The following is a 27,570-nucleotide window of genomic DNA, read 5'->3' on the forward strand; positions in this document are numbered from 1 at the left end:
AGGTGAAGGATTAGCTTTCTACAGTCTGAACATGGTTGGAAAAATCTGCGCGTGGGAAGGGTAAAAACAGCTCGTCCACCTTCCTTTCTCAGCCGTTAGTGCTTTCTCCCTTGATGAAATAAGAACTCGTTCTAAGGTAGGGATAAGAACAAGGACTTTGAGACATGGTGTCAAAAAAAAAAGACAGACAGAAAAGGACAAGATAAGCTATTCATAAAATGTATGCTCTAAAACCTAAACATTATTCCTCTGAAGAGAGTTCCCTCAATTGCTGCTATACTCCCTTCGTCAAAAATTAATCCATTCATTCCAAGTTTAAAGGGAAAAATTTGAGTATTTCACTCATCTTTTCAAAGCAGTTGTCATATGCCCTGTTCAGAAAAGTTCTGAACAAAAAAATAACGAACTTTTTCTGACTGTCCCTCAAAAGGATCCAGTTCATCTAACGCCTTCTCTGTAAGCCACTCCTAACAGTGCAGCCAGAGAAACCCGCCAGAGCCCAAAGATACAAACCTCCCGTCGCACGACATCTGCTGTTCTCTCCAAGTGATCAGTTTTCCTTTTGGATTTCATTATGCTTTAACAAAAAGTAAAATTAGGTTAAGTATTATTCTCATAAAATAGTTAAATTAGTTTCCCCTGTAATATCATGACTATCCAAAATACAGTATAACATTGTGGATCCTAGAAAATGGTCAATGAAAATTTGTACATCTAACTAAAGTTTAACGATCTGCTAATGGCATGCACACTTAAACAAGATGTTATGATGTGCCTTCAGGAGTTTCATAGGCGAGTTTCATAGGCCTCCCACGACCATCAGCCGGTCAGGTCTCTGAAAATCAACCTCAAATGACACTGGAGGCAGATAACTCACCTGCTTAGAGTAAGATGGCGCAAAGCACTGGGTGTCAACCTCAACAAAGCAGCCTGAGTGCAGATGGCTCCAACAGAACCTCGAAACAAGCCAGGAACCCCGACAGCAGCACAGGCCATGGCGCTTCCTGGGTAAACATAAACTGAAAGTTACAATACAGTCAGGCTTCACTTAACAATGGGCACATGTTCTGAGAAACGTGGTGTTAGGTGATTTGGTGGTTGTGTGAGCATCACGGAGTGTACTTACACAAACCTACATGGGATAGCCTGCTGCACATCTAGGCTATATGGAACTAATCTTATGGGACTCCCCTCATATACACGGTCCATCGTTGACTAAAATGTCGTTATACAGCGCATGACTGTATTTTAAGAAAAAGTAGAGAAATAGACTATTTTAGGGGCCACTGAAGAAGAGTTTGGATTTTTTTTGGTGCTGTTATGAGTTTATCTAACAGCAAAGCAATTCAGGGCCTAACTTCACCCTGACAAAATTTCTGCCATTATTTAGCATTGCTTCATCTGATCTCCATGGTACATATGTATGTAATCACTGGTGCCATCAAATATTTATGTTCTCTATTAGTTTCCAAACTCTCTGACCAAGTTCACACGACTAATCTTATGCTATTACAGAAAAGGAGAGCAGATTTTCTAACGGCCTGACAATTGTATTCCACTCAAAGAGCACCATGTAAGGCTTTAATATTCCTTGTTAGATAAAGTGCGAGGGGCAGACACACTTTCTGAGATTCACAGCAAGAAGGAGCAAACCACAAGTACGTGCAGTAACAGAGATGGACATCACAAATACCACACTGAATGAAAAGAATGAAAGAAGTTCTCAAAAGAGCACATATTCTATGGTCTTATAAAGTACAGAAGTTATTTTGTACTTTAATTTATGAAGTTAGAGAAGTTAGTAATTACCCTTGGACAGGCAGGAGTGACAATGCTGTTTCTTAATCTGAATATTGATTGCATGGGTATTTTCATTTTGTAAAAATCCATCAAACTACAGAGGATTTTTAGGACAGTAAAATGCTCTGTATGATACCATAACGATGGATAAATGTCATTATATATTTGTCCAAATCCACAGATCATGTAACACCAAGAGTGAGCCATAATGTAAACCATGGACTTTGGGTGATTATGATGTGTAAAAGGAGGTTCATCAACTGTAACAATGTACCACTCAGGCGGGAGATGTTGATAATGAGGAAGGTTATGCATCTATGGGACGGGGGTGTATGGGAAATCTCTGTACTTTCCCCTCAATATTGCTGTGAACCTAAAACTGCTCTAAAAGAATTGTCTTAATAAAAAAATTAATCAAACTGTTCCCTTAGGATTTATGTACCTTTCTGTTTGTAAGTTATACTTCAATAAAAAGTTTAAAAAACAAAAAGTCAGAAAGGTTCCCAACATTTCAAATTCTAAAAACTACTGGCCTATCAGGAAAAGCATTGATTGGGAGTCAGATGATAAATACTTTTGGTTCCTACTATTCTGTTTTCCTCTGCCAATTTTAAATGCTTCTTTGCCTAAGATGCCCACTTTCAACATGTCATATTGCTGTATCTGTCCTTTCCAATCTTAGTTACCTTGATAATAAACAAAAATAAATGTGAACATACTTTTTTTCTAAGTTGTTGGGAAGGCACTATATAAATTAATTGTAATAAAGGTAGTGTTAGAAAAATACTTAAGCTAGGTGTGCTTATATTCCTGCTCCTTATTCATTAATTAAGCCCTTCATTTGACAAATACTTATTAAGAGCCCATTATGTGGCAGGCACTGGGGATACAGACACGAACAAAACAAAGATCTTCTTAGAGAGCTTATATTTTAGACGGTGAAGACAGAAAATAAATACAAGTAAATCAATCAGGTGGCGCTCTAAGTCACATGGGATTTATTCAGTTATAACCAAATCATATCAAAAAGCCACTGCTTCGTAACTAATCTTGAGATAAAAGATCCATTTCTTGCCATACTATGGTGTGGCATCACTGTGGATAAACATGCTACTTGCTATTTTTCTCTCTAGTAAATGAAAAAAGCATAAGGCCTCTTTCAACTCATGCAAGACTACTAAATGTAGTTTCTCTCCTTCAAATGTGCTAAACCAAAAATGGTGCACTAATCATTGAAAGAAAGAACGAAAACTTACTTTAGAAGTCCATGAGATTTTAGGAGTCCTTAAGTGTATGGCTGACTGACTGACATGCAATATTTTGGTCCTGGTATTATGCTGAGTTCTTTGGATATTCACTGGTTGGAACACAAACAGTGTTCCATATACTGCAATTCTCACAAAGTTCCTGCAATGGCAGAGACAACATATGAGAACAATGCTTTGGGAAACTGTTAAAAAAGGGCTCTCTCTTATTGCAAAAGGCAAGGCTCATTTTAACCAGCAGGCATCTCCCCACAGCAAGTCTACTCTCAATTACTCACTTTCCATCAATTCTTCCTTCTCACATTTCCATTTTTCTTTTCTGACTTTTTCTCTCACCGCTTCTCTTTTTCATCTTCTCTGGTCTGTCTTTAGCCCCTGTGTCTTAGGATATCCATCCCATGAAAGTCCAGACCAATGGCTAGAATGATACAGTTATATGGCACTTAAGGCCAGGTTCCCTGATAAAATGTAAGTGATATATAGGTAACTACGGAAATATTGTTCTGCTCAATGTTTTAGACAACTACTGCTAAAATAAATTGTCCCCACATAAGATATATCTTTCACGAGTAGACTGTTTGCATGGTCTACTGCTCAACTAAACTGGAAAACAAAGAAAAGTTCATTTTAAAAAGCCGTTGTCTTTAAAATTCTGAAATCTGGTTTTGTAACAATAGTAACCATGACCGAGAGGGCCACCTACTGGTAAAAAAAAAAAAAAGAAGGGTATTTTTTTACTAAATTGTGTTAAAGTGCCATCCAAAGTAATAAGGCATTAAAAAAAAACCTACCCATTTTTTGAAATATGTCCAATGGTTTCATATAGTCAGTTAATGTATTTAATTAACTATAGAAACTTAACATATATTAAGTAATTTCTAAAACCATATACAAAAGAATATTCCATCAATGTTTGTATCCTCACAGACGTTACCTCACCAAAAGTTTCTTAATTAACTCTATTTCTGAAACATAGAAAACGATTATAAATGCTAAGTAAAACATCTCCATTTAAGCAGTAAAAAAAATTACTATAAGCAACAGATTAAATTTAAGATTTAAAATGAACTATACTGGTTTCTTTTTAAAAAGTACAATCTATTTAACGATTACTCCGTGCCAGGCACTATTTTAAGCCGTGAAGCCACAATAAAGAACCAGACACAAGGCCCTTGCCATCATGAAGCTTTTACTACAGCGTATGTAACAGAAAATAGTAAACATAATCAAGAAGACAATTACAGATGACAAAGAGTGTGCTGAAGGAAACAGAGTGATGGGGTGGGTGGGGGAATATCAGGAAAGCTCTCTCTCAAGAGCTGTCTGAGCTGAGACCTGACAGATGAGGAAGAGGCAGCCATGCAGATGCAGAGGGCAGAGCACTGCGGCAGAGGCCCAGTCACAGAAACAAGCCTGGTGTTTTGCAGGAAGCTCGGCCAGTGTGACTGGAGAGCAATGAGCTAGGAGAGCGCGATAAGGGATGAAGTCAAGCAGGCAGACACATGCCACATAACACCAGGCTGTGGCAAGGGGAAGGACTTTATCCTAAGGGCAACGAGAAGCATCTGAAGGGTTTGAACAAACCAGGAGAGGGACGGGATCTAATTTACATTAAAGGGTCGCTCAGACTGCTCTGCTATGGCTCACAGACAGGCAAGAGTCAAAGCAGGAAGTCCAGTGAGAAGGCTCCAGTCTAAGGTTAGAGTAGGAGAAAGCCACAGAGATGACAGAAGTAGACAAACACAGAATATATTTTGGAATTAGAGCCCTATGACTTGCTGATAGGCTGGATGAGGGGAGAGAATGAGAAAAGTCAAGAATGCCTCAGAGAGCAGTAATGCACTGAAATTAAGTAAATTCATAGAACCATCACGGCACCTGCTGATTTAGAATCCTACCTGCCACTGGGGAAGCAAAAGGACTCCCAGCATGTGGCATTTGGTAAGGGAACCCTAGTGGTACACAAGCAATTACAGAGTGCTTGACTTGGAATCAGTGGAACTGGGCTCAGATCTGACTCCTTACTCCTTTCTGATCTCGGGCCAGTCACTTCTTACCATTTTTTAATGAGAATGCCAACCCCACCTGACTGGACGGCTGAGAGGAATAAATGTCTATGGAAGAACCTGGCAAGCAAAAATGCTACTAAAAATCATCCCAAATACATTAACTACCTCTCTCCTCCCTGCCAAACAAGAGGGAGTGGTTTGATATTGCCAATGAACAACTCCCCTTGGCCTGATGTACAACAGCACTCATCAAATACAGTTTCTACTACATAGTTATGACCTAGTTCTAAATTTGATCTTACGCTAAGAATTTTGGTCACTGGTATTTTCCAGATTGGCACTGTTAACATTTTACGATTAAAAAAATTTAAAGGAGTGACGTCAGCATTATGGCAGGGAGAACTTGCCTGGGATTCTCTCCCCTCCAACATACAACTAAAAGGGGCATCCATACTCCAACAGAGGACATCCTAACACAACACAAAAACGTTGGAGAGACACGCAGCCACATGACGGAGGGCAGAGAGGCTGGAGCCCCCCTTGGAGGAGCTGGAATGGGCTAAGAGAGAACTTTGCCCCCTCCTCTAAAGACTGCAATCCGCGACCATAGAAGGCTAGAGATGGAAGGAACAGAGGAGGGGACATTCATTTGCAGGAACATCAAGGACCCCCGAGGGCCCATGCAGCCTAGAAAGAAGACCTCTACTGGGGCGAGAGCTTTCACAGGGGGTGACCGCATCAAGCTAACACCCCAGGAGAGCAGATAACGAGAGCAGAGTGAGGAAGCCCGGAGAGCATGCAGGAGAAAGCACCCCTCCCCAACCTGCTCTGCACCAGCTCCACTGCCTGGGATCTCCACTGAAGGCAGAGGGCTCAGAATATGTGGCTCTTGACCCCCACCCAGTGGCAACAGGCAGTAAATGCAACCAAATAATATCAGGATGTGAAAGATCTGACCTATCTCCTACAGCAATATCAAACACTATATCAAATCTCCAGACCAGAGAGAAAACAAGTACCCAGAATTCAGTCCTGAGGACACAGAAATATGTAACCTAAATGACAATGAATTCAAAATAGCTATCATCAAAAAACTCAACAAGGTAAAAGAGAATGTAGAGAAACAATTCAACAAGTTCAGGAGCTACTTCACAAGAGATTGAAACTATAAAGAAGAACCAATCATAAATATTAGAGATGAAAGACACAATGGAAGAGATAAAACAAAATACAGATTCCCTGAACGTTTGAGTGGACATCATAGAGGAGCGTATCAGCATAATCAAAGAAAGACATGTTGAAATGCTCCAGACAGAGGAGGAGAGAGAACTAAGACAAAAAAGAAATGAAGAAAGTCTCCGAGAAATATCCAACTCAAAGAGGAAATGCAACATAAGAATTATAGGCATTCAAGAAGGAGAAGAGGAGAATGGAGCAGAAAGCATGTTCAAGGAGGTGATAGCAGAAAATTTCGCAAACCTAGGGAAAGAGAGGGAAATCGGTGTGGAAGAGGCTTCTAGATCTCCTAGATTTGTCAATGTAAAAAGACATACTGCAAGGCATATAGTAGTAAAACTGGAAAAAAATGAATGACAAATAAAGGACACTAAGGGCAGGAAGGCAGAAGAAAATAACCTACAAAGGAACCCTTATCAGGCTTTCAGTGGATTTCTCTGAAGAAACCTTACAAGCTAGAAGAGAATGGAATGATATATTCAAATCTTCAAAAGACAAAAATTTTCAGCCAAGAATACTCTATCCAGCAAAAATATCCTTCAGATATGAGGGAGAAATAAAAACTTTCCCAGACAAACAAAAGCTAAGGGAGTTTATAGCCACGAGATCCCCGCTCCCCCCCCCCCCCCCCCCGCAAGAAATCCTCAAGAAGGCCCTCATACCTGAGGGGAAAAAAAAAGGGAGAAAGGGGTCACAAAACATGGAGTAAGAAGATAAACAGGCAGACAGAATCAGAATAGGATAGCAAATACTCAAGTATAGCATTTAGATAAAGGGAAGGAAAACACCAAAAACAAAGATAATCCTGCCATTTTAATCACAAACTCACAACACAAGATGGAATAAGATGTGAGAAAAACAGGAGGGGAGGAGGAAAGGGACTGAATCAGTTTAGACTAAAGAAATAAGAGGCCATCAGAAAATGGACTATCTTACACATGAGATTTTGAATACAAACCTCATGGTAACCACTAAACAAAAAAACAGGAGACACAAATAAAAAATAAGGAGAAAACAATGAAACACATCATAAAAACCTCATAATTCAATGAGTAGACCAAAACACACAGGATGAGAAACAAAGGAAATGTAGGAGCACTGGAAAACAAGTGATAAAAAAAGAGCATTAAGCCCTCATACATCAATAAGTACCCGAAATGGATTAATTCTCCAATAAAAAGACACAGAGTGGCAAAATCGATTAAAGAACAAAACCAAACAATTTGCTGCCTCCTAGAAATACATCTCAGCTCCAATGACAAACACAGGCTCAGAGTGAAGGGATGGAAGACAATACTCCAAGCTAATGGTAAACAAAAGAAAGCAAGTGTTGCCATACTTATATCTGACAAAATACACTTCAAGATAAGGCAGGTGAAGAGAGACAAAGAGGGGCAGTATATAATGATCAAAGGGACATTCCATCAAGAAGAAATAACACTTATAATTATCCATGTGCCCAACACAGGAGCACCAAATTTCATAAAGAAACTATTAACAAACCTAAAAGAAGATATTAATAATAACACAATAATACTAGGGGACCTCGACACCCCCCTCACATCAATGGATAGATCATGCAGACAGAAAATCAACAAGGAAACAGCGGAATTAAATGAAATGCTAAATCAGTTGGACTTAACAGACATATATAGAACACTCCATCCAAAACAGCAGAATACACACTCTTCTCAAGTGCACATGGAACATTCTCAAGGATAGACTATATGTTGGGAAACAAGGCAAGCCTCAATAAATTTAAGAAAACTGAAATAATAACAAGCATTTTTTCTGATCACAATGCTATAAAGCTAGAAATTAATTACAAGAAAAAAGCTGAGAAAGGGACAAAGATGTAGAGACTAAACAACGTGCTATTGAGCAAGCAATGGATCATTGAAGAAATTAAAGAAGAAATCAAAAACTAGCTGGAGACAAATGGAAATTATAACATACCATACTAATTCACATGGGATGCAGCAAAAGCCCCATGGAAATTCATCGTAATACAGGCACACCTTAACAAACAAGAAAAATCCCAAACAAGCAATCTCAAATTACACCTAACTGAATTAGAGAAAGAAGAACAAACAAAGCCCAAAGTCAGCAGAAGGAGAGAAATACTAAAAACCAGAGCAGAAATAAATGCTATTGAAACAAAAAAGGCAGTAGAAAGCATCAATGAAACAAAGAGCTGGTTCTTTGAGAAGATAAATAAAATTGACAAACCCCTAGCCAGATTTACAAAGAAAAAAAGTGAGAAAGCTCAAATAAACAAAATTAGAAATGCAAGAGGAGAAATAACAATGGACACCACAGAAATACAACGGATTATAACAGAATACTACAAAAAACTATATGCCAACAAAATGGATAATCCAGAGGAAATGGATAAATTCTTAGACTCTTACAACCTCCCAAGGCTGAATCAAGAAACAGATAATCTGAATAGACCAATCACAAGGAAAGAGATTGAAACAGTAATCAAAAGCATCCCAAAGAATAAAACCCCAGGACCAGACGGCTTCCCTGGGGAATTCTATCAAACTTTCAGAGAGGATTTAATACCTATCCTTCTTGGGCTATTCCAAAAAATTAGGGAAAATGGAACACTTCCTAACACATTGTACGAGGCCAATAACACTCTGAAACCAAAGCCTGACAAGAGCAACACAAAAAAGGAAAACTACAGGCCAATAGTGCTGATGAACAAAAATGTAAAAGTACTCAACAAAATTTTGGCAACTCGAATTCAGCAATACATCAAAAGGATCATACATCATGATCAAGTGGGATTTATACCAGGGACACGGATGGTTCAACATCCACAAATCAATCAACGTGATACACTGCATCAACAAATTGAGGAATAAAAACCACATGATCATCTCAGTAGATGCAGAGAAAGCATCTGACAAGATCCAACAGCCATTTATGATAAAAACTCTTAACAAAATGGGGATAGAAGGAAATTAGCTCAACATAATAAAGGCCATATATGACAAACCCACAGCCAACATCATACTCAATGGGCAAAACCTGAATATTATCACCCTGAGAACAGGAACAAGACAAGGATGCCCATTATCACTACTCTTATTCAACACAGTACTGGAGGTTTTGACCAGAGCAATTAGGCAAGAGAAAGGAATAGAAGGAATCCAAACCGAGAGTGAAGAAGTGAAACTCTCGCTGTTTGCAGATGACATGATCTTCTATATAGAAAACCCCAAAGAATCCATCAGAAAATTATAGAAATAATTAACAACTAAAGTAAAATTGCAGGGTACAAAATCAACTTACAAAAATCAGTTGCTTTTCTATATATTCTAATAACAAACTTACAGAAAGAGAACTCAAGGATACAATTCCATTTACAATCGCAACTAAAAGGATAAAGTATTTAGGAATAAATTTAACCAAGGAAGTGAAGGACTTATACAATGAAAACTGTAAGACATTACTGAAAGAAATTGATAATGACATAAAGAGATGGAAAGAAATCCCATGCACATGGATCAGAAGAATAAACATAGTTAAAATGTCCATACTGCCCAAAGCAATCTACAGATTCAGTGCAATCCCAATCAGAATCCCAATGACATTCTTCATGGAAATAGAACAAGGAATCCTAAAATTCATATGGGCAACCAAAAACCCCGAATTGCTAAGGCAATCCTGAGAAAAAAGAACAAAGCTGGAGGTATCACAATCCCTGACTTCAAAATGTACTACAAAGCCATAGCAATCAAAACGGCATGGTATTGGTACAAAAACAGGCACACAGATCAATGGAACAGAACTGAAAGCCCAGAAATAAAACCACACATCTACAGACAGCTAATCTTCAACAAAGGTGCCAAGAACATACAATGGAGAAAAGATAGTCTCTTCAATAAATGGTGTTGGGAAAACTGGACAGCCACATGCAAAAGAATGAAGGTAGACCATTATCTCATGCCATACACAAAAATAAACTCAAAATGGATCAAAGACTTGAAGATAAGTCCTGAAACCATAAAATTCCTGGAAGATAATATAGGTAGTACACCCTTTAACATCAAACTTAAAAGGATCTGTTCAAATACCATGTCCTCTCAGACAAGGGAAATAAAAGAAAAAATGAACAAGTGGGAGTTCATCAGACTAATGAGCTTCTGCAAGGCAAAAGAAATTAGAATCAAAACAAAGAGACAACCCACCAATTGGGAGAAAATATTTGCAAATCATATATCTGAGAAGGGGTTAATCTCCATAATATATAAGGAATTCACACAACTGAACAATAAAAAAACAAACAGCCAGATCAAAAAATGGGCAGAGGACATGAACAGACATTTTTCCAAAGAAGATATACAGATGGCCAAGAAACACATGAAAAGATGTCCAACATCACTAATCATCAGGGAAATGCAAACCAAAACTACACTAAGATACCACCTTACGCTTGTTAAAATGGCTATAATCACTAAGACTAAAAATAACAAATGTTGGAGAGGGTGTGGAGAAAAGGGAACCCTCATACACTGCTGGTGGGAATGCAAACTGATGCAGCCACTACAGAAAACAGTATGGAGATTCCTCAAAAAACTAAAAATAGAACTACCATATGACCCAGCTATCCCACTACTGGGTATCTACCCAAACTACTTGAAATCAACAATCCAAGGTAACATATGCACTCCTATGTTCACTGCAGCACTATTCACAATAGCCAAGACATGGAAACAATCCATGTGCCCATCGACTGATGATTGGATAAACATATGGTATATGTATATATATATATACATATATATATACAATGGAATACTACTCAGCCATAAAAAAGACAAATTCATTCCATTTGCAACAACATGGAAGGACATGGAGGGAATTATGCTAAGCAAAATAAGCCAGAGTGAGAAAGACAAACATCAGATGATTTCACTCAAGTGGAATATGAACAAATACATGGACAAAGAAATCAGTTCAGTGGTTATCAGGGGAAGGGGGTTGGGGGATGTGCACAGGGGGTGAAGAGGAGCACTTATGTGGTGACAGTCAAGAAACAATATACAACTGAAATGTCACATTGATGTAAACTATTATGAACTTAATAAAAAAAATTTTTTTAAAAAACCCAAACCATAAATATCTGATCTCAAGTTACCCTTTAGTAACTAGTAAATCTGCTTTTGTCATGCTCTCAGGGTCCAAAAATGTCTCATTATAAATGTTTCCAATTCCCTTTTAGGAATAAATGCAAAGTTTAGTAGTCGTTGTAATGTTTTATTTAAAAGTGCTGGGAGGAATAAAAAGCCTGCATCACATGTGCAGCTACGGTTTCACTCTCTCCAGCACAGTATGAACTCAAACTGGGTAGAACCACACAGGGAACTACCTCAGGCCAGACAAGCAGGATGGCCAACAGACGGTAGGGTGAAAGCACTATGGAAGGCCAAGGAGACTCCCAAATCTAGGTCTCAAGGGAACCAGCACTGCTCCAGCGGAAAATCTCCAGTCTGCTGAGCTCCAGCACTGTTTTAATCCAGCTCTACTTCAAGCACCATCTCATCACAAACGGCATCGTAGTTAATTAAGAGCCTAAGTTTGGAGGTCAGACAGATCTCAGTTCTTGCCATAGCTACTGCCAATTATCAGCTTTGCCACCCTTGGCAAGTTTCTTGGCCTCTAAACTTCAAGTTTCCCAATGTTGAAGATGGAATTAATGATACCTATACTCAGAAGGCTGTTTTAAAGACATGACGCATGTGAAACACTTGGTACAAGTGCCTGGCACATAGTGTCAATTATTATTAACTGGTTCATTAGTTTTTCTTTTTCCATTTTAGGTAATATATACTCAAAGAAAAGTTGGAAAATTACAAAGAAATTATGAAGGAAAACTACCTAACAATCCCTGTAACTTTTAGGACTGTTAACCTCAGATTTTAAGATTTCTCAGCAAATTATTTGTTTTTTTTTTAATGAGGAATATTGGCCCTGAGCTAACGTACTGCCAATCTTCCTCTTTTTGCTTGAGGAAGATTGTCGCTAAGCTAACATCTGTGCCAATCTTCCTCTATTTTATGCAGGATGCCACCACAGCATGGCTGGATGAGCAGAGCTAGGTCTCTGCCCAGGATCCAAACCTGCAAACCCCAGGCCGCCAAAGTGGAGTGCGTGAACTTAACCACTACGCCACCAGAATGGCCGCAGCAAATTGTTTTTGACAGATCCAAACTGCTTTCTAAAAGGTCTACCAATTTATACTTCCATGAGCCAAATATGACTGCACCCATTTCTGAACATTTGAAAATGGCTCCTCTTTAATTTGTAGGTACATATGCTCAGAAGCACTGGAGAACTAAATATGGTTCCCAACCTCAAAATGATCACTGGGACTACAGAATTGACGCTGGAGACTCTCTCCTGTCCTCTTGTCTCCAAGAGGCTACCTGGGAAGTATGTGTGTCTACAGACAGACAGGGAGCAGCCACTGAACTGTGTAGGTTTTGCTCAGACAGATCAGAATCATTCCAGTCAACCCTCGAGAAGTTTAACACAAGTTTCCCAAGGGCTGGGTAGATTTCCAACTATACAAAATGGAGTGTTTGCGAGGCCTCTGAAATCGTCCTCTATGAACTCCTTTAATGTAACTTCTGGATTTCCTTTCAGACTTCTCTGCCGTTAGGTTTTCAAGCCTTAAAAGAGCTAAACTTCGTGGAGCTTCACTTCAGTGAGCACAAAATTGGCAACTTCATGCAAATATTTGAGTCTGTGTACATAAATAAGCATAGGAATGTGTACACAAGTGCATGTTATGTATACATCTAAATAGAAAATAAACACGGTACATGTGATTGCTGAACTACATAAAACTCATAATTTCCACGCAAAAGTAGAATGTTAGATCTGAAGATATCTTGTAAATCATCTCCAATCCAAGGCTTTTTAAGTCAGAAAAGGAAATAAGACCCAAAAAATGTAAACATCCAGCTCCCAGAGCTAGTTAGAAACTAGCTAGATTCTGAGCCCGGATCTTCGGCTTTGCAGTTCTGTAGCGCTTTTGTCATTGCACAGCATGCGTTCTCCACCAGGATGTGAATAAATGCCTAGTAATGGAGCAATACCCCATGGAATCCAGCTGTACCAAATCGGGCACCAACACTGCGTTCAATACAAACCACCTTTTATTCGTATTTCACTGTAAGGTATACACAGGCCTCAGGATGATAACCCTACCAGCTGATGCTCTTCCTTTTACAAAGAGGAAACTGGTTCATACAAATTAAGTAATTTGTTCCCGGGCTTTGGGGACAGACAGGCTCTTCTTTTCCTAGGTCTGTGCTCTTGGTCCAGATACCCAACTCTGTGTGTCTTCGTTTGAAGGTTAACAAAATGGAGTAATATCTAAACTCCCAGGGTTGGTGGGAGAATTATACCTACCGCAATACCCGGCACACTGCAAACTCCCAATAATAAAAGCTGATGTTATTACTACTACAAATCACTGTAGTTAACGTTATACGCCTGGGAAACACGGGACTAGAACTCTATCTCTGCCTTCCAGGTGTGGGTCCTTTCAGCGACACAATTTAGGGCATGTGAAGATAATCTGGGGTGAGGCAGAGGCGGGGATGTACCTGAACAGCCGAGTGCAGCCAGGAACTACAAGCTAGGCGTCGGCCTGAGCTCAAGGTCACTCGGTGAACCAAAATGCCAAAGGAGCTTTTCGTCCTCACTAGGAGGCAGGGAGGGAGGTCCGGGAGGCTGAGCTGCTCCCGCGTCCCCCTTTCCCCAGGAGCGCCGAGGGCCGAGTCGATGCTACCGTGGCCTGCTGCGGCCTTCCGCGGGGTCAGGTTAAGGCCTCTCTAAGGTCCGCGGGCGTGAGGCAGGGCAACGACAGCCACAGTAAGGGGCTTCCTCACCGCCACCGCGAGGAGCTGGCTCACAGATCCGGGCCAAACTCGGCCACCTACTCCTGAGAGCTTCCGGCGTCGCCGACGTGACGTAGAAGCAGCGCGAGCCATCCCCACGTCTTATTGGTCGCTGCCGCCCGATGGGCGGAGCCTCGCGCGACGACACTGAGCTGCGAACGCCGTCTTCCAGCGTCTCCGCCCCGTAGCTCAGGCATCTCCATGGTGACCGCTACCCGGTCACCCATTTGGCCTCCAAGTCCAGAGCTACGTCATTGTCTGTGCGCCGGAAGCGGTCGTTCCTGCGCCGGTGCGTGGTGACAACGCCCGCCTGGGCCGGCGCCCGCAACGTTGGACCTACAGGGGCCGCTGTGGGCCGGCAGAGCCGTAGACGTCTGCGGGCTCCAGGGACAATGGCGGTGTTTCACGACGAGGTGGAGATCGAGGACTTCCAATATGACGAGGACTCAGAGACGTACTTCTACCCCTGCCCGTGCGGGGATAATTTCTGCATCACCAAGGTAACCTCCGACTCCCGCCCTGCGACTCATCGGAGCAGGCGCCTTGTCGCTGCCGTCTACCTTCCGCCGTTCCGTCGCGCGTGACACTCTTAGTTATCCACGCCCTTTTTATCCTGTTTCTGAATCCCCCAAAGTTGATACTCTGAGCTGTCAGCGGGCACATGGTTCTGGCCTTTAGTCAGACCCGGGGGGTGGGTGTGGATGGCGGGGGAGCATCTGTCTTCTCGCCATCCTCCTCCACTTAGGGTCCCACTTCCTGGGATGCTTCTTTGGAGGAAGGGACGCGTTTTTGTCTTCCCTGGGGTTTTGAGGCGCCTGAACCTTGGCTAACCTTCCTGGGTCTTTACCCCAGGTGACGCTTCCAGGGAAACGTGGGGTTGGCATTTTTCTCAGAAGGCCCTTTTGGCCCTCACGTACCTTATGGGGAGGCAGGCCTCAAAGGAGCTTGTCTATAGGGCTGGGCGGGTTTGGGAGGAGGAGATTGCAGTAGGAAGACTGTGCTGACCACACGGTGTTTGATTTTGTTACAGGAAGATTTGGAGAACGGGGAAGATGTGGCAACATGTCCTAGCTGCTCTCTCATTATCAAAGTGATTTATGACAAAGTAAGGGGTCGGATTTGAAAAAATGGGGGGAGAGTTTTGAGGCAAGGACCTAGAGCAGTCTGTCTGTGATAAGTGCAGAAGAATGTTTCCTAACAGTGTGTTAGGAAAAGGCTGTTTTTTAAAACAGATTTTAAAAACCATTAATGAACAGACATATTGTAAATTGAAATTTTAAAAGCTCAAATTAACTAACTCGTTTTAGCTTTGGAGAGGTCAATAAGAAAAATTGCTGTGTATCTAGTGAAAATTATTACTTACTAAATAGAAAAAATTCTAAAAGTTAATTGACAGTCTTTATTCCTCCTTTATTTAATAAGTAATTAAAATTGTTCATTGCTCCTAAACTTATTTTGAAGGGAACTGTGTAGTATTTCTTTTATTTATACAAGATGTAATATATATATTTCTATATATAGAAGGGAATTGTGTAGTATTTCTTACTGACTTATGCATAGGACTTCGCAGTATCTTGTTTGAGATATGTCATAGTTGCGATTTTACAATTTCATTTTAGTCTTTGGTTGTCCTATTGTATTTCACCCAAGGGTACTGACAATGGAAAACAAATAAATGTTATTACTCCCCACCCCAACTTTTGGTCAGTACTTTGAATAGAGTCTTAAGTAAGAAGCGAAACATTCCTTTTTCTTTTCTTTTCTTTTTTTTTTTTTGAGATATAATTGACATGTAACAGAGCTTAACATTCTTAAGGATGAACTTTAAAATGAGTATAGGGAAGGTGGGAATAAGGCACTTAGCCCCACAAGAGAAGCCTGCTATAGTTTAGAAGTTTACTGATTTATTCTTCTATTATAATGTATTCTGGAACAAAAAGAGAACAGGGTAAGGGAGATCAAGAGTGCTGGTATGCGAAGAGGTGGCGGTTTTAAATAGGGCGATCATGGCAGGCCTGATTGAGCAAAGACTGAAAGAGATGAGGAAGGGAGCCCTGACTATGCCAGGTAAGAGCAGTCTGGCAAAGGGGACTTGCAGTGAAGAGGGCTTAAGGCAGGAACATGCCTGGTTTTATCAAGGAGCAGCAAGGAGGCCAGTGTGACCTGGCAGAATGAATGAGGGTGAGAGCTGTCCAACATGAAGTTAGTGGAGTGGGGCAGATCACAAAGGTGTTTGTGGGCCACTGTAAGGATTCTGGCTTTTGTGGTGAATGATATTGGGAACCATCAGAAGATTCTTGGACAAAGGAGTACCATGATCCAACTTAAGTTTTGAAAGAGTGATTCTGGCTGCTGTGTTCAGAGTAGACTGAGGGAGCAAGGATAGATGCAGGAAAACCAGTTAGGAAGCTGTTAGACTAATCAAAGGAGGAGATGGGTGGTTTGGACCAGGCTGCAGCAATGGAGGTAGTGAAAAGTGGTTGGATTCTGGATACACTTTAAAGGATAAGGATTTTCCTACCGATAGATGTAGGATATGAGAGGAGTCAAGGATGATTTCAACGTTTGTGGCTTTCATAACTGGGAGGATGGATTTAGCATCAACCGATGGGGAGGTGCCTGCAGGTGTGAGGTGGGAGTTGGACATACGAGGCTTGAGAGGCCTGTTTTTCATCCAAGTGGGGTGAGTGTGGAGGCACTCGGATATGCAAGTCTGGAGTTCAAAGAGAGATTGGCCGGCGCTGTAAATTTGGGAGTGTCAGCATATTGATAGCACTTAGAGCCGTGAGATTGGATGAGATCACCAGGGCTGTGAATGAAGATAGAGATGGACAAAAGAAAGGACTGAGTTGAGACACTCGAACATATAAAGGTCTGGGAGGGAAGCAAGGAGTCAGCAAAGCTGGCTGCAGAGGAGCAACCGCTGAGGAAGGAGGAAAACCACCAGTGTCGTCTCCTGGAACCCAGATGAGAAGAGGTGGAGGAGGTGATGAGCCTTGTCAGACGCCACTCCTATAGAAAGACAACTGAAAGTTAACTGTGGGCTTTAACGGGGAGGCCATTTGTAACGGTGATAAGAGCTGTTTCAATGGAATAATGGAGACAGAGCCTGATGGTGTAAAGCTTGTTGGAGAGGATGAGAGAAGACTAGGAAGCAGCAAGTGTAGACATTTCTTTCAAGGGGAACAGAGACATGGGACAGTAACTGTGGTGACAGAGGATCGAGAGGGTTTAAGGTGGTAGATATTCAGCTACACGGGTGAATGGAGACACAGGAAGTTAGATTTAACCAGGCTTGTGGCTTTGCCAAGGGATTAGGAAGGAGTGAGAGCAGAGCGATTATGATAATTGACCATGGAATTTAAAGTAGGTAAAGAAAACATTAAGGGAGTGAAGGGCGCTGGAAAGGGGGTAGGATAAATACAGTGGAGGTCCCAGAGGGGTTGGAATGAGGGATTCAAGGTGGGTAGGTGACAGCAACAGAGAGGAGCACTGATGATACAGTCTCATGATTATATTTAAAGTGGGTGGGTTTCAAAGAGGAAAAGAGAATGGTGGCAGAAAGGAGCGACCAGCCACTCCTCCAGTCTCTGTGGTACTGGGGCCCTAAGAGCACACAGAGCTCTTGAAGGGTTACAGAGAAAACTGCCCTTCGGGGATGACCTTTTTTCACTCTCAGTACTGTGGGCATTTTGGGCTAAATAACTGTTTGTTGTACAAGGCTGTCCTGTGCATTGCAGGGTGTTTAGTAGCATCCCTGGCCTTTCCTTATTAGATGCAAGTAGCACCCCTCACCCCTGCCCAGTTGTGTCAATCCAGAGTATCTCCAGGCATTGCCAAATGTCCCCTGAAGAGAAAATCAATGCCCCCCTCCTACCACCTTTTGAGAAGCACTACTTTAGAGCAAGAAGGCACAGGGACATTTTAAAGAAGAGGTTGAAAATATGGAGTATTGTGTTAATGATGGACCATAGATTCCAAAGACCACAGTGAGCGGGTTCTGGGTGCTGGTAGGAGTGAGAGAGTGCGAGGGATGGACTACAGGCTGATCCTTCTGGGGTCAGACTGCAGGAGATGAGGGTGACCTGGGGGCAGATTTCTTGTGGTAGCTGACATACGCCAGGATAAATAATCAGAGATTGAACTTCATTTACAAGGTAGCTAACATTACAGATTATGTATGCTGGGAAACGCATAAAGAGCTATCCCTTTTAGTTGGAAGGAGTAATTACTTTGAAGAAGACAGGAATTTGAATGGCCAAATATTGAAGTGGAGAAGTTTTAGTGTACGTAGTAATTAATACGGAAACTTAAAAGGTGTGACATGTCTTTATAAATGTGATTCCTGGGAAGTAGATGCTTTGTAGTGAAGATGAGCATGTTTGTTTATAAGATAAGGTGCTTTATATTAAATAGGAATTCAAGACTAAAAACTGATGCACTTTTAAGATTATAATTCTGTTCCCGACATTGACTCTTTGAACAAGGATGAAGTGACATAACAATAGAAAAACTAAATTAACAGAGCTGGATTGATTCTGTAACAAAATGGAACTTTACTATTGATGCATTTGTGACACAGACACTCTATGATTAATGTAATTTCTTGTTCTGTCTCAGGATCAGTTTATGTGTGGAGAAACAGTCCCAGCCCCTTCCACCAACAAAGAATTAGTTAAATGCTGAAGACTGCAGGAATCTAAATCCTGAACATCTGGGAATGAGCCAAGCTGGAAAAAGTCAAATGCATAGTTGCTGGCTTCGTCATGGGGACAACCCTTTTGAGTTTGCTGTTCCGTTAGAGTGTGGATTCTTTCCATCGGCTACCGAGTTCATCTCCAATTAAAGAAGCAAGTCCACAACATGACGTACCTAGATTTTGTGCTTCGAACTTTGAATTGGAAGTGTTCTTAATTTTCCATCTGAATTTAAAGGAAGATAATTTCAATTCAGTATTTTCTTTCCTTTAGTTATTTTTACATCTTACACCTGCTTATTTCATTATCTGATAACAGCATCATCTACCTCAAAGTCATTAGGATTCCTTAATAAAATGAGGGATTTTATTTTTGAGTTGGTTATTAGGATTATTAAAATTAGCCCTTTCTTTGAAATTTGACATCAGCTTTGCAATCCTAAACTTGAGAAAATGCATTGTCTTGTCAGTACTGCACTTTCAGTTCCCACACCAAGCCAGCCTTCTCAGGCTTGCCATTACTAGAAAGTTCATGTTCTGGTAAGCAAGCCATTTCCGTTATACTTCATGCATTGAGTTCTGATCATGATATTAAAGAGAAAATGTACTAAGCTCACAATTTTTCTAGAGCTAAAAGTTAGTAAGAAAGAAAAGTCGAAAAGTGAAATGGTCAAAGAGTATGGAGTTACCTTATCGATATTCTGCATGTTCCTTGAAAATAAGGACAGAATAAAAAGAAAAGCAGCCAAAGGAAGTGAAATCGGTAACAGAATGAGAGGAGAAAAACATGCCAACTTAGTAAATTAAACGCTTGAGTGGTTTTCCCAGGTCAGAGCAAATAATATTTCTGTGTCTGGGTTCTAATTTGTCTATTTGTTTGTAGGTAAGGCTGATGAAAGTGCATTCTAGATAGTCTTCATGGCTGGCAGCTGCACTTCAGCATTGCTGCAAAATCAAGCCACAACTCCTAAAAGGTAAAGCTTCTACAACTCTTATACTTGCTGAGGATGAACTTGAAAATGAGAGGCCTATTCTAAATAAGTATGCTCCCGAGGGCACATCTAATAAGCCTCTGTAAGCTGCAACCACACCAAAGATTAGCTCTTACAGAGAAATGTTGCCCTGGAGAAAAGAGATATATAGAGATAAGCTATCAGTCATCATTTGCTGCAGCAGGGAGAGTAGCAAAAAATTAGAATCACTTACATGGAAATTCAAAAATTCCCTTTCTGTACACAATCTTGCTGTGTGTATATAAAGTTAAAAAAACTCACCGATGTCTGGCAGGTTGTTTTGGCTCCTGCAATTAGAAAAATAGCTTGCCAGAACATGAACATTCTATTACCGATTGATAAATGGGCTGCACACACTCTTTGAGGTTTAAGTTAAAACAAGTGAGTGGCCTTTTTTTACCTGCCAGCAGCATGGCTATGTGCAGCCATTAGGCTGAGACATCATAAGTCACCAAAAATTGTATGCCAGAAGTCTGTGGTACATTGTATGGCATATTCTTGATGTGATGAGAAATCTCATTGCTATTTGGGACCCTGTTGCCCCAGAAGTAATCCACAGTTGCTTTGGAACCAGTAACGGCTCAGATGAACGGCAGGCCATGTGCTGACTTGTGGGAATGAGCAGCAAAGAGAAATGAACGCTCCCATACTCAAATTTGATGGTTTGGTTGGTGTCGGTAACATTCGTTCCCTCAGCTGATGATGAATTTTAAACCAGAACAGACACGAGCATTTCTATTCAGAACAGAACAGTGTGGTTCTGCTATGAGCATGGAAGAGCAGGAAGACAAGTTGCCCAAGTCCAAACATCCCAGGAGAACAGAAGCATAAATGGCACCTGACAGTCAGTGATCCTCTGCAATAATGGGAGTGATTTTGTTTCCAAAGCAACTGAGTCACTAAATTTGTTAACAACGAAAGAACACATCAGGATTGAGTCCTATGTTAAGCAGAAAGTAAAATCAGGGTCTTTCAGATATGACTAGAGTTCCCTGTAATCTGTGCCTTCTTCAGCTTAACAAACATATCAGAGCACCTCTGAGACTGGTTTGTAATCCAGGCTGTCTCACCAATTTTGTAATCTTTGGCAAGGCCGGTGGATTCCTCATCTGTGCAATTAGGAGACTGGGTGAGGTGATTTCCAGACCTCGGTGCTGTCATTTCAGGCCTCATAGCTCGCAGGAGCTGAAATGGTAATTGAAACCTTTTTAAACTCAAAACTATCTAAATCATGAATTACAGAGAGAGACTCCATTCTTCTTCGGTAACTAGATGTTACCACACTTCTGAGATTGAAAATTATAAAGTCAACGATTTAAAGGATTCTGCATATACTTTAGTGTGCACATTTAGAAGCATTTTTCTTAGAAAGCACTCAACGTTTTTTATAACTGTACATATTAATTTATTAGAATAAGTTGTATTGGCATGCTAAATAAAATCAGATCATTCAAATCCATTTGCTTTCATGTAGTTTTTCTTCCCGTAAATACCAACTTTTTGTATTAAAAGGATTTGATGTGATTTTATATGAGGTAGAAATCTTTAACTGCCTTGGGACATTCTAAGTAGGTTTCTGGTATGGACAAAAGAGTCTTTAAATAGGAAAGAAATTGCCACTGTTTCTGCAGTATGGCCACATGGGTTTCAGTTCTGGATTTTTATTGTTAATGGAAAAAAAATAGCTTTGAATCAAGTGGCAGTAAGGCAAAGATAGTTGACATTCTTAGGTGAGTAATTCAGTTTATTGCTGGGAAAGAAGCTTGATACTTTATTTAAGGCTAATGACCAATTTGTGCAGTGGTTTGAGAGCCCAGCTCTGGTGAGGACACAGTTTGAATCTTAGTTCCTCCACCGTGATCCTGGACAATTGATTTAATCTTGTTGTATCTCTGTCCTGATCTGTGAGATATAGATCATAATAGTACCTCTTTCCTGGGGTTGCTCAATGGATTCATCCATTCAGCAAGTGTTTGTGGAGTGTCTGCCACATACTAGGTACCAGGTGAGGAAGGCAAGTAGGGTTTCCGCCATCCTGGAGCTTACATGCAACTAGAAGAGAGAAAATAAGATCACAGGCTGTGCTTGGGGCCCAGAGGAAAGAAACCAGGGGATGTGACAGTGTAATTGCAGCAGGTGCCTTTATAAAGGGTAGACAGAAGGCTCTCAGGTCTGGCACTTTCTCTGAGACCTGAAGGATGCCAATGAAGCAGACTCGTGAAAACGTCACTTAGGAAAGTGATAGCTTATGCAGGTGTAAGTAATTAGAACTTCTTTAACTCCACTTGAGGATGCCTACCATTCCCTACTTCCTACAAAGCAAATTGCTCAAGATTACATTCTCGACTGGAAACTTTACAAATTATTCCTTCTTAAGGGTTTAAAACGAAGAACATGTGGAAAAGAAATCACAGTTAAAAATACTATCCCCTAGCTCACAAAATAATTAAAATAGGAGAGGTATCAAGGAAGACAGCCACCTCAGTCCTGGCAAATGAGGGGTATTTGATGGGGGAAAGGGTTCAATATGAAGTGGCTCTAAATAGAGGTAAATGTCTAATAAGGGCTGGGGCATGCCCATAGGTGTCATGGAGCCATAAGCACTGCTTCAGTGGGTCAGCACCTGGGACTGAGACAGGCAAGCAGTTTCCATCTGAGACCTGACCATGGTCACAGGACTGAGTCACTAGGCAGAGATTTGGGGTCAGACTCATTCTTAGAAGGGAACTGAGTTCTCAGATAGGGCCAGAGTTTGTACCTTCGGACAAAGATTACTGCCAAGACTGAGGGTAGGGAAAAGAGGGTGAAAACCCTTAATGGGCACCACATGTGTTCCGGGCTCTTTCTATGAGGGCAGCACAGGCCACTCACGGTCACCCCAGAGGGCATTGAGTCCTAGTCTACAATCCCAAATGGCAGAACTTGGAATTACTGTAGCTAGCAGGTATCTCTGAACTACCAATGGGTGATGATGACAAGAGTGAGCCAGCCTGCATGGGGAATTCGGGCCATTTTGTAAGATTAGGTGAAATAATACATGTAAAACAGTTAGCACAGTGTTTGCACATAGTAAGGACTCAATAAACAATAGTTTAATATTACATATTTCCTGCTCCATCATAAATGACCCAAGACTATGATCTGGGGAGCTTGCCTGAATTTACAGGTTAAAATGACAATGAACTCAGCCATAGTGTGTCAGAGTTCAATCCAGAGGAGAAGAACCATGAGTGATAGAGAATGAAGGATTTGCTATAAAGATTAGACTTTACGTGGTTGCAGGAGCGAGTGGAGGCCTCAAGGTAAGGCTGCTGCCTCTGCATATGACGTTGAGGCTACTATAGGTCAGCCAAACTGGTAGTCAGAAAAGAAAGCTTGGTGTGAACAAGAGAAAATACAAACTGGAACCTACATCTGTCTCTCACCACCTCCAAACTTGGTGCTGTAGGTGACTTCCAGAGGAAGCTCGTGCCCTTCCCTATGAAGTTGCGTATTTGCCCCAGTACAAGGCAAGCTAGCAGATCAGCAGCAATGTACGTGAGCACCCACTGCTCCCCGGACCCTGCTCCAAACCTCAGAGCATAAAACACATCTGCTGCTTTATGTCTGGTTTCCAAATCTTGCACAAAATTTCTTGTGGTCAATGCTAACCCAGGACCATACAGGGCAGGGAATTCTGGAAAAGGTAGTCCTGTGGTCCCAGCTTAGCTGAATTGTCACCATATAAAATGTTGGGGAAGCCAAAGCAGGGGTGAGACGCTCTATTTGTTCTTAAATAGGTAAAATGATAATAGCATGATGGCATTTAGATCACACTATAATGTTTATATCATTATCCCCAAGTTAACTGAAATCAAATGTTTGCCAATGTGTCGATCAGGTATTGTTGCATTACAAACTACCCCAAAACTTAAAACAGTAGTAATTTATTCTCTCTTATGTGTCTGTGGGTTAGCTGGAGTTGGCTGATCCTGGCTGGGTTTGGCTGGGGGGCTCTAAACTACAGTCTGGGTCTGGATCTCATCCCACATCTCCCCTCTTCCTCAGACCAGGTGACTAGCCTGGACAGAGATGCAAGAGCCAGCTCCTACCACACAATGCACATTTCAAGTCTTTGCTTGCATCATGTCTGCCAATGTTCCGTTGGCCAAAACAAGTCATGTGGCCAAGCCCAAGGTCAAGGGGGCAGGGAAATAAATTCTCCCTTGGAGGTGGTGGAGAGGGAAGGAGTGAATCTTTTTGAAAAGTAATTTCATCTACCACAGTCATTAAGCGTCAGGCTTGGTATTTCAATCCAATTCTTTTGACTCCGAATCCCATTTTCTTTCTTCTGTGGCAGTGTTTGAATAATTGAAAAATTTCCAAGCGATAAAATGGAAGCAGTTGAAACATTAAAACAAATCAGCTGCTCTCATCTTGCTGGCCAGACATCAGACAATAGTCCCATAGGATTAATTTTTGCTACATTTGCCTTTTGAGACGAGCAAGGCTTTGGCTGCATTTTTCACACTGAAATTCAGAACATCATAACTCTAGTAATAATAGGTTAATATTTCCAAAGTCTGCCATAAATATCCACTTGAAGATATTTATTAGCTCTAATTATAGAGAGAAATGGGGCCACGTGCTCTTACGGCGTCATTAAAAGTGGGATGTTAATACCCATGGGGGCCTTGACTACCCACCTTACTGACATGTCTGTTTCCTGGTTGTTGGAACTTGAAGATGATTCATTTTGACTGTTTTTATTGCAACTAAATTCCCTGATACATTTCAGTGGCGCCCAACAGTTTGTTATCTGCAGTGTTTCAAATCAGGTGAACAGCTCTCACTTCAAGTCTGGTGTGATCTGCATGGCCATACCTAAAACCAAGAACTTTGGACCTCGAACAGAGTCTGCCAGATATAGTTTATATATTCTTAGAAAAATGTAGCCTGCTCATGACTTGTCCATCTGGCTTGGCTACGAACTCAGCATAGCATGCTGAGTTAGAGGGAAGAAAACAGTGAAGTTAGATGTGAAGAAGGATTTTCTGCTTGGAAAAGGATTAAAATTATTAGTAGTTACTCTCCTCAAAAATGTATATGGAGTGCCATTCAATCAATAAATATGCTCCAAGAATTTTTGTTTATAAAAGCTAGGCCTAATCTCTGTGCAAAGGGGGATTTATAAAAATAGAATTATATTACAGATAATCTTTAAGAACAGGATGGAAATTTTTTTTACCAATAAGTGACCTAAATGTGTGTGTTGGCAGTTAAAAGATTGAAAACTTTGTTCTCTTTGCCAAACATACCCCTTACTCATCTTCAATTTTAGGAAATTACTGTATGGACACGATGAGGCAGAAGGAGTGCCTGACCTCGGCCAGATGGCTCTTGTTCTTCTCGCTTGCACACGTGTTCCTGCCCCATCTGTGGGCTCAGTGGGTCAGTGTCCTGGGCAAAGAGGCCAAGGACAGTACTGGTCACCTCTCCGGGCCTTGGTCTCTCAGCTGTAAAACAGAAGGCTTTGAAAAAATGATTTTGAAGCTCTCTCTCAGCTCTGTCCTGACGTGACTTTGAGCAGGCGAATGACTATTTCTATTCTCCGATGAAGCTGTCCTGGCAAACCTGAGGGGGCAACCTCGGGATGTCCGCTGTGCTCTGGGCTTGGGGAAGGGCAGTTGGAAGAGAAGGAGTGGAGGGAAACTAAACACTCTCTAAAATGATCATGAACTGACAGCGGCCAGGACTTGTCGGGGGAGCAGAGCCCCACCACACATAGTGCGCAGCCCAAGCCCACGCCAGCTTGTAGAAGGGCCCGTGCAGCCAACACCTCTCTGAACCCATGTGTTCTCTTTCCCGAGGGGCAGCCTGCTTCATGTGGATGTCCAGGCAGCTGACATCTGCGAGACCTTCACGCCGAGAGCTGAGGCAAACCGGGCCCGCTGGTTACTGGCCTCGGTGATATTTCGAGATGCATCTAGCAGGGTTCTGCGTTCTAGAGCTGTACTGTCCAACATGGTAGCCACTCGCTACATGTGGCTTTTAAAATTCACACTTAAATTAATTAAGATGAAATAAAATTATGAAGTCAATTCCTGAGTCACACTATCACATTTCAAGTATCCTTGTACACACATGGCTGTGGCTTGTAGTTGCCACATTGGACAGCTCAAGTAAAGAACATTCCGTCCTCACAGAAAGTTCCATCGGACAGGTCTGTTCTAGAATGTGGCACAGTGTTCATATACTAAAGAAATATAAAAGGCCCCTCCCAACTTCCTCTTCTTCTTATATTACCTTTCTTTCTTTCTCTGCATTAGAATGTCCTGGCAATATGTTCTTACAGGGTGAAAAGGATGAGAGATTTGATATCAAAGACCTGGGTTCAAGTCTCAGCTCCCCGCACACCAAGTTTATGAGAGTTGCTTAGTCTGTTTCAGCATCAGTAAAATAAAGATGATAAACCACCTCCCCGGGTTGTGAAAATCAACTGGGATAGTGAACATGAAGTTTTTGGTAAGCCCTATGCACTGTATGAGTTCCCACCAAGTGATGCACGAAGTGAAAAGGGAGGAGAGATCACTGTTGAAGTTCTGTTGAAAAGGAGGTGGATTTGGGGAATAATACAGGTGATTTTTCAGAAGGGACTGTAAGGGTAAAATAAGGATACTTTCTTCGAGGAGAGAGGCACCTACTCCCACTGCCCTCTTCTTAGGGAGTCTTCTTGAAAACATAATAGGCCTGAGAAGAGGTCCGACTTTTTGATTTTATAATGCAAGGTTGAAGGCCTTCTGACTCTTGGGACTATAGACACATACCATGGAAATGAACTCAGGAGTCACTGAAGGGTACAGCTGCCCATCACAAGGCCCACCCATTTGTCTCTCAAGGAGATAGGCAAAGTTTTCCTTGCTCCTTCTTCTACTTTACTGCATAAATTCCTGTGAGATTCTGTCCAGACTCCACAGCCACTTTCATGTGGCCTTCCATGTGTGTGAGTCTGTTAGTTCTTACCCAGTGATAAGTTGTATCTGCTCTCTCTTCTGTATTGGTCCCAAGAGGTCTTTTTCCTGGCAGGATTGTTTTATTTCCCCAACAGGACCAAAAAAATACTTGAATTTCCCATGTGGAGTGAAGGAGCCAAGGGAAAAGCACCCCTCTGGAGGAGAAGGGCTCAGAGGGGAGGAGGGGCTGGGTTTGTGGCTGATTTTCACTCCGGGGCTGCCAGCATTTAAGACCCAGGCCAGAGGAGAGCAGCTGCCTAGTTTCCAGGGGCCCAGGAGTGATAGCGCCCAGGAAGGGAGAGGGGACAATAGGCTTATTCTGAGATGGCCTGAGTTGGATGGCCTTACGCCTCCAGTATGGCAGACTCACTGATAACCCTGAAAGTGTTACTCCTATAAAAGTCCATGAAGTGAAATTTCTGTTTTACGTGCTATAAGGCTTTGCCTCACATGAGATTTCAAATCCCTGCCCTTTCAACAACAAAAAAAGTCCTTGCAGTTTCCTAGAAGAAGCTGGGGAGGAGCCCCAAGTCCTACCATGAATTAGTGGTGGAAGCAGGCGGCACATGCTGGGAGCCTGTGTGCCTTTTGCAAAAGCTTGGTGGGAAATCAGACATGGAAGAATGGGGCTACACAG

The 27,570-nt window shown here is 41.6% G+C and overlaps 2 protein-coding genes across 5 annotated transcripts in view; one reads left to right on the plus strand and one right to left on the minus strand.

Annotated features, from left to right (window-relative positions):
• The window catches only part of OXNAD1 (oxidoreductase NAD binding domain containing 1), a 41,351-nt gene extending 26,782 nt beyond the window's left edge, over positions 1-14,569 (minus strand). The window contains exons 1-4 of one of the 3 annotated variants that reach the window (XM_008514209.2): positions 13,939-14,329; positions 3,057-3,207; positions 878-1,004; positions 514-577 (exon numbers count right to left, since the gene is read on the minus strand). In XM_008514209.2, the coding sequence (XP_008512431.1) occupies positions 514-577; positions 878-996 (183 nt within the window). In that variant the 5' untranslated portion in view covers positions 997-1,004; positions 3,057-3,207; positions 13,939-14,329. Of the gene's footprint in view, positions 1-513; positions 578-877; positions 1,005-3,056; positions 3,208-3,343; positions 3,484-13,938 lie in introns of those variants that run through there. The other 2 variants (XM_070575986.1, XM_008514208.2) reach the window with 2 other exon arrangements.
• DPH3 (diphthamide biosynthesis 3) lies at positions 14,361-21,400 on the plus strand. 2 transcript variants are annotated; one of them, XM_008514207.2, is made up of 3 exons: positions 14,361-14,732; positions 15,263-15,337; positions 18,853-21,400. In XM_008514207.2, the coding sequence occupies exons 1-3, from the start codon at positions 14,625-14,627 to the stop codon at positions 18,916-18,918; spliced, it is 249 nt and encodes an 82-aa protein (XP_008512429.1). In that variant the 5' UTR covers positions 14,361-14,624; the 3' UTR covers positions 18,919-21,400. The 2 variants fall into 2 exon arrangements, with proteins under 2 accessions (XP_008512429.1, XP_070432089.1); XM_070575988.1 differs by lacking the exon at positions 15,263-15,337 and having other exon boundaries at positions 14,497-14,732.
• The last annotated feature ends 6,170 nt before the right edge of the window (positions 21,401-27,570 follow it).

The sequence above is a fragment of the Equus przewalskii genome, chromosome 15 (assembly GCF_037783145.1).
Source record: "Equus przewalskii isolate Varuska chromosome 15, EquPr2, whole genome shotgun sequence".
Lineage (NCBI taxonomy): Eukaryota > Metazoa > Chordata > Mammalia > Perissodactyla > Equidae > Equus > Equus przewalskii.

Bases quoted from the DNA above. Each gene is read 5' to 3' on its own strand.
- DPH3 (XM_008514207.2), top strand. From the start codon at position 14,625: ATGGCGGTGTTTCACGACGAGGTGGAGATCGAGGACTTCCAATATGAC. The intron at 14,733-15,262 runs GTAACCTCCGAC...ATTTTGTTACAG, and splicing joins ATAATTTCTGCATCACCAAG to GAAGATTTGGAGAACGGGGA. The intron at 15,338-18,852 runs GTAAGGGGTCGG...GTTCTGTCTCAG, and splicing joins TCAAAGTGATTTATGACAAA to GATCAGTTTATGTGTGGAGA.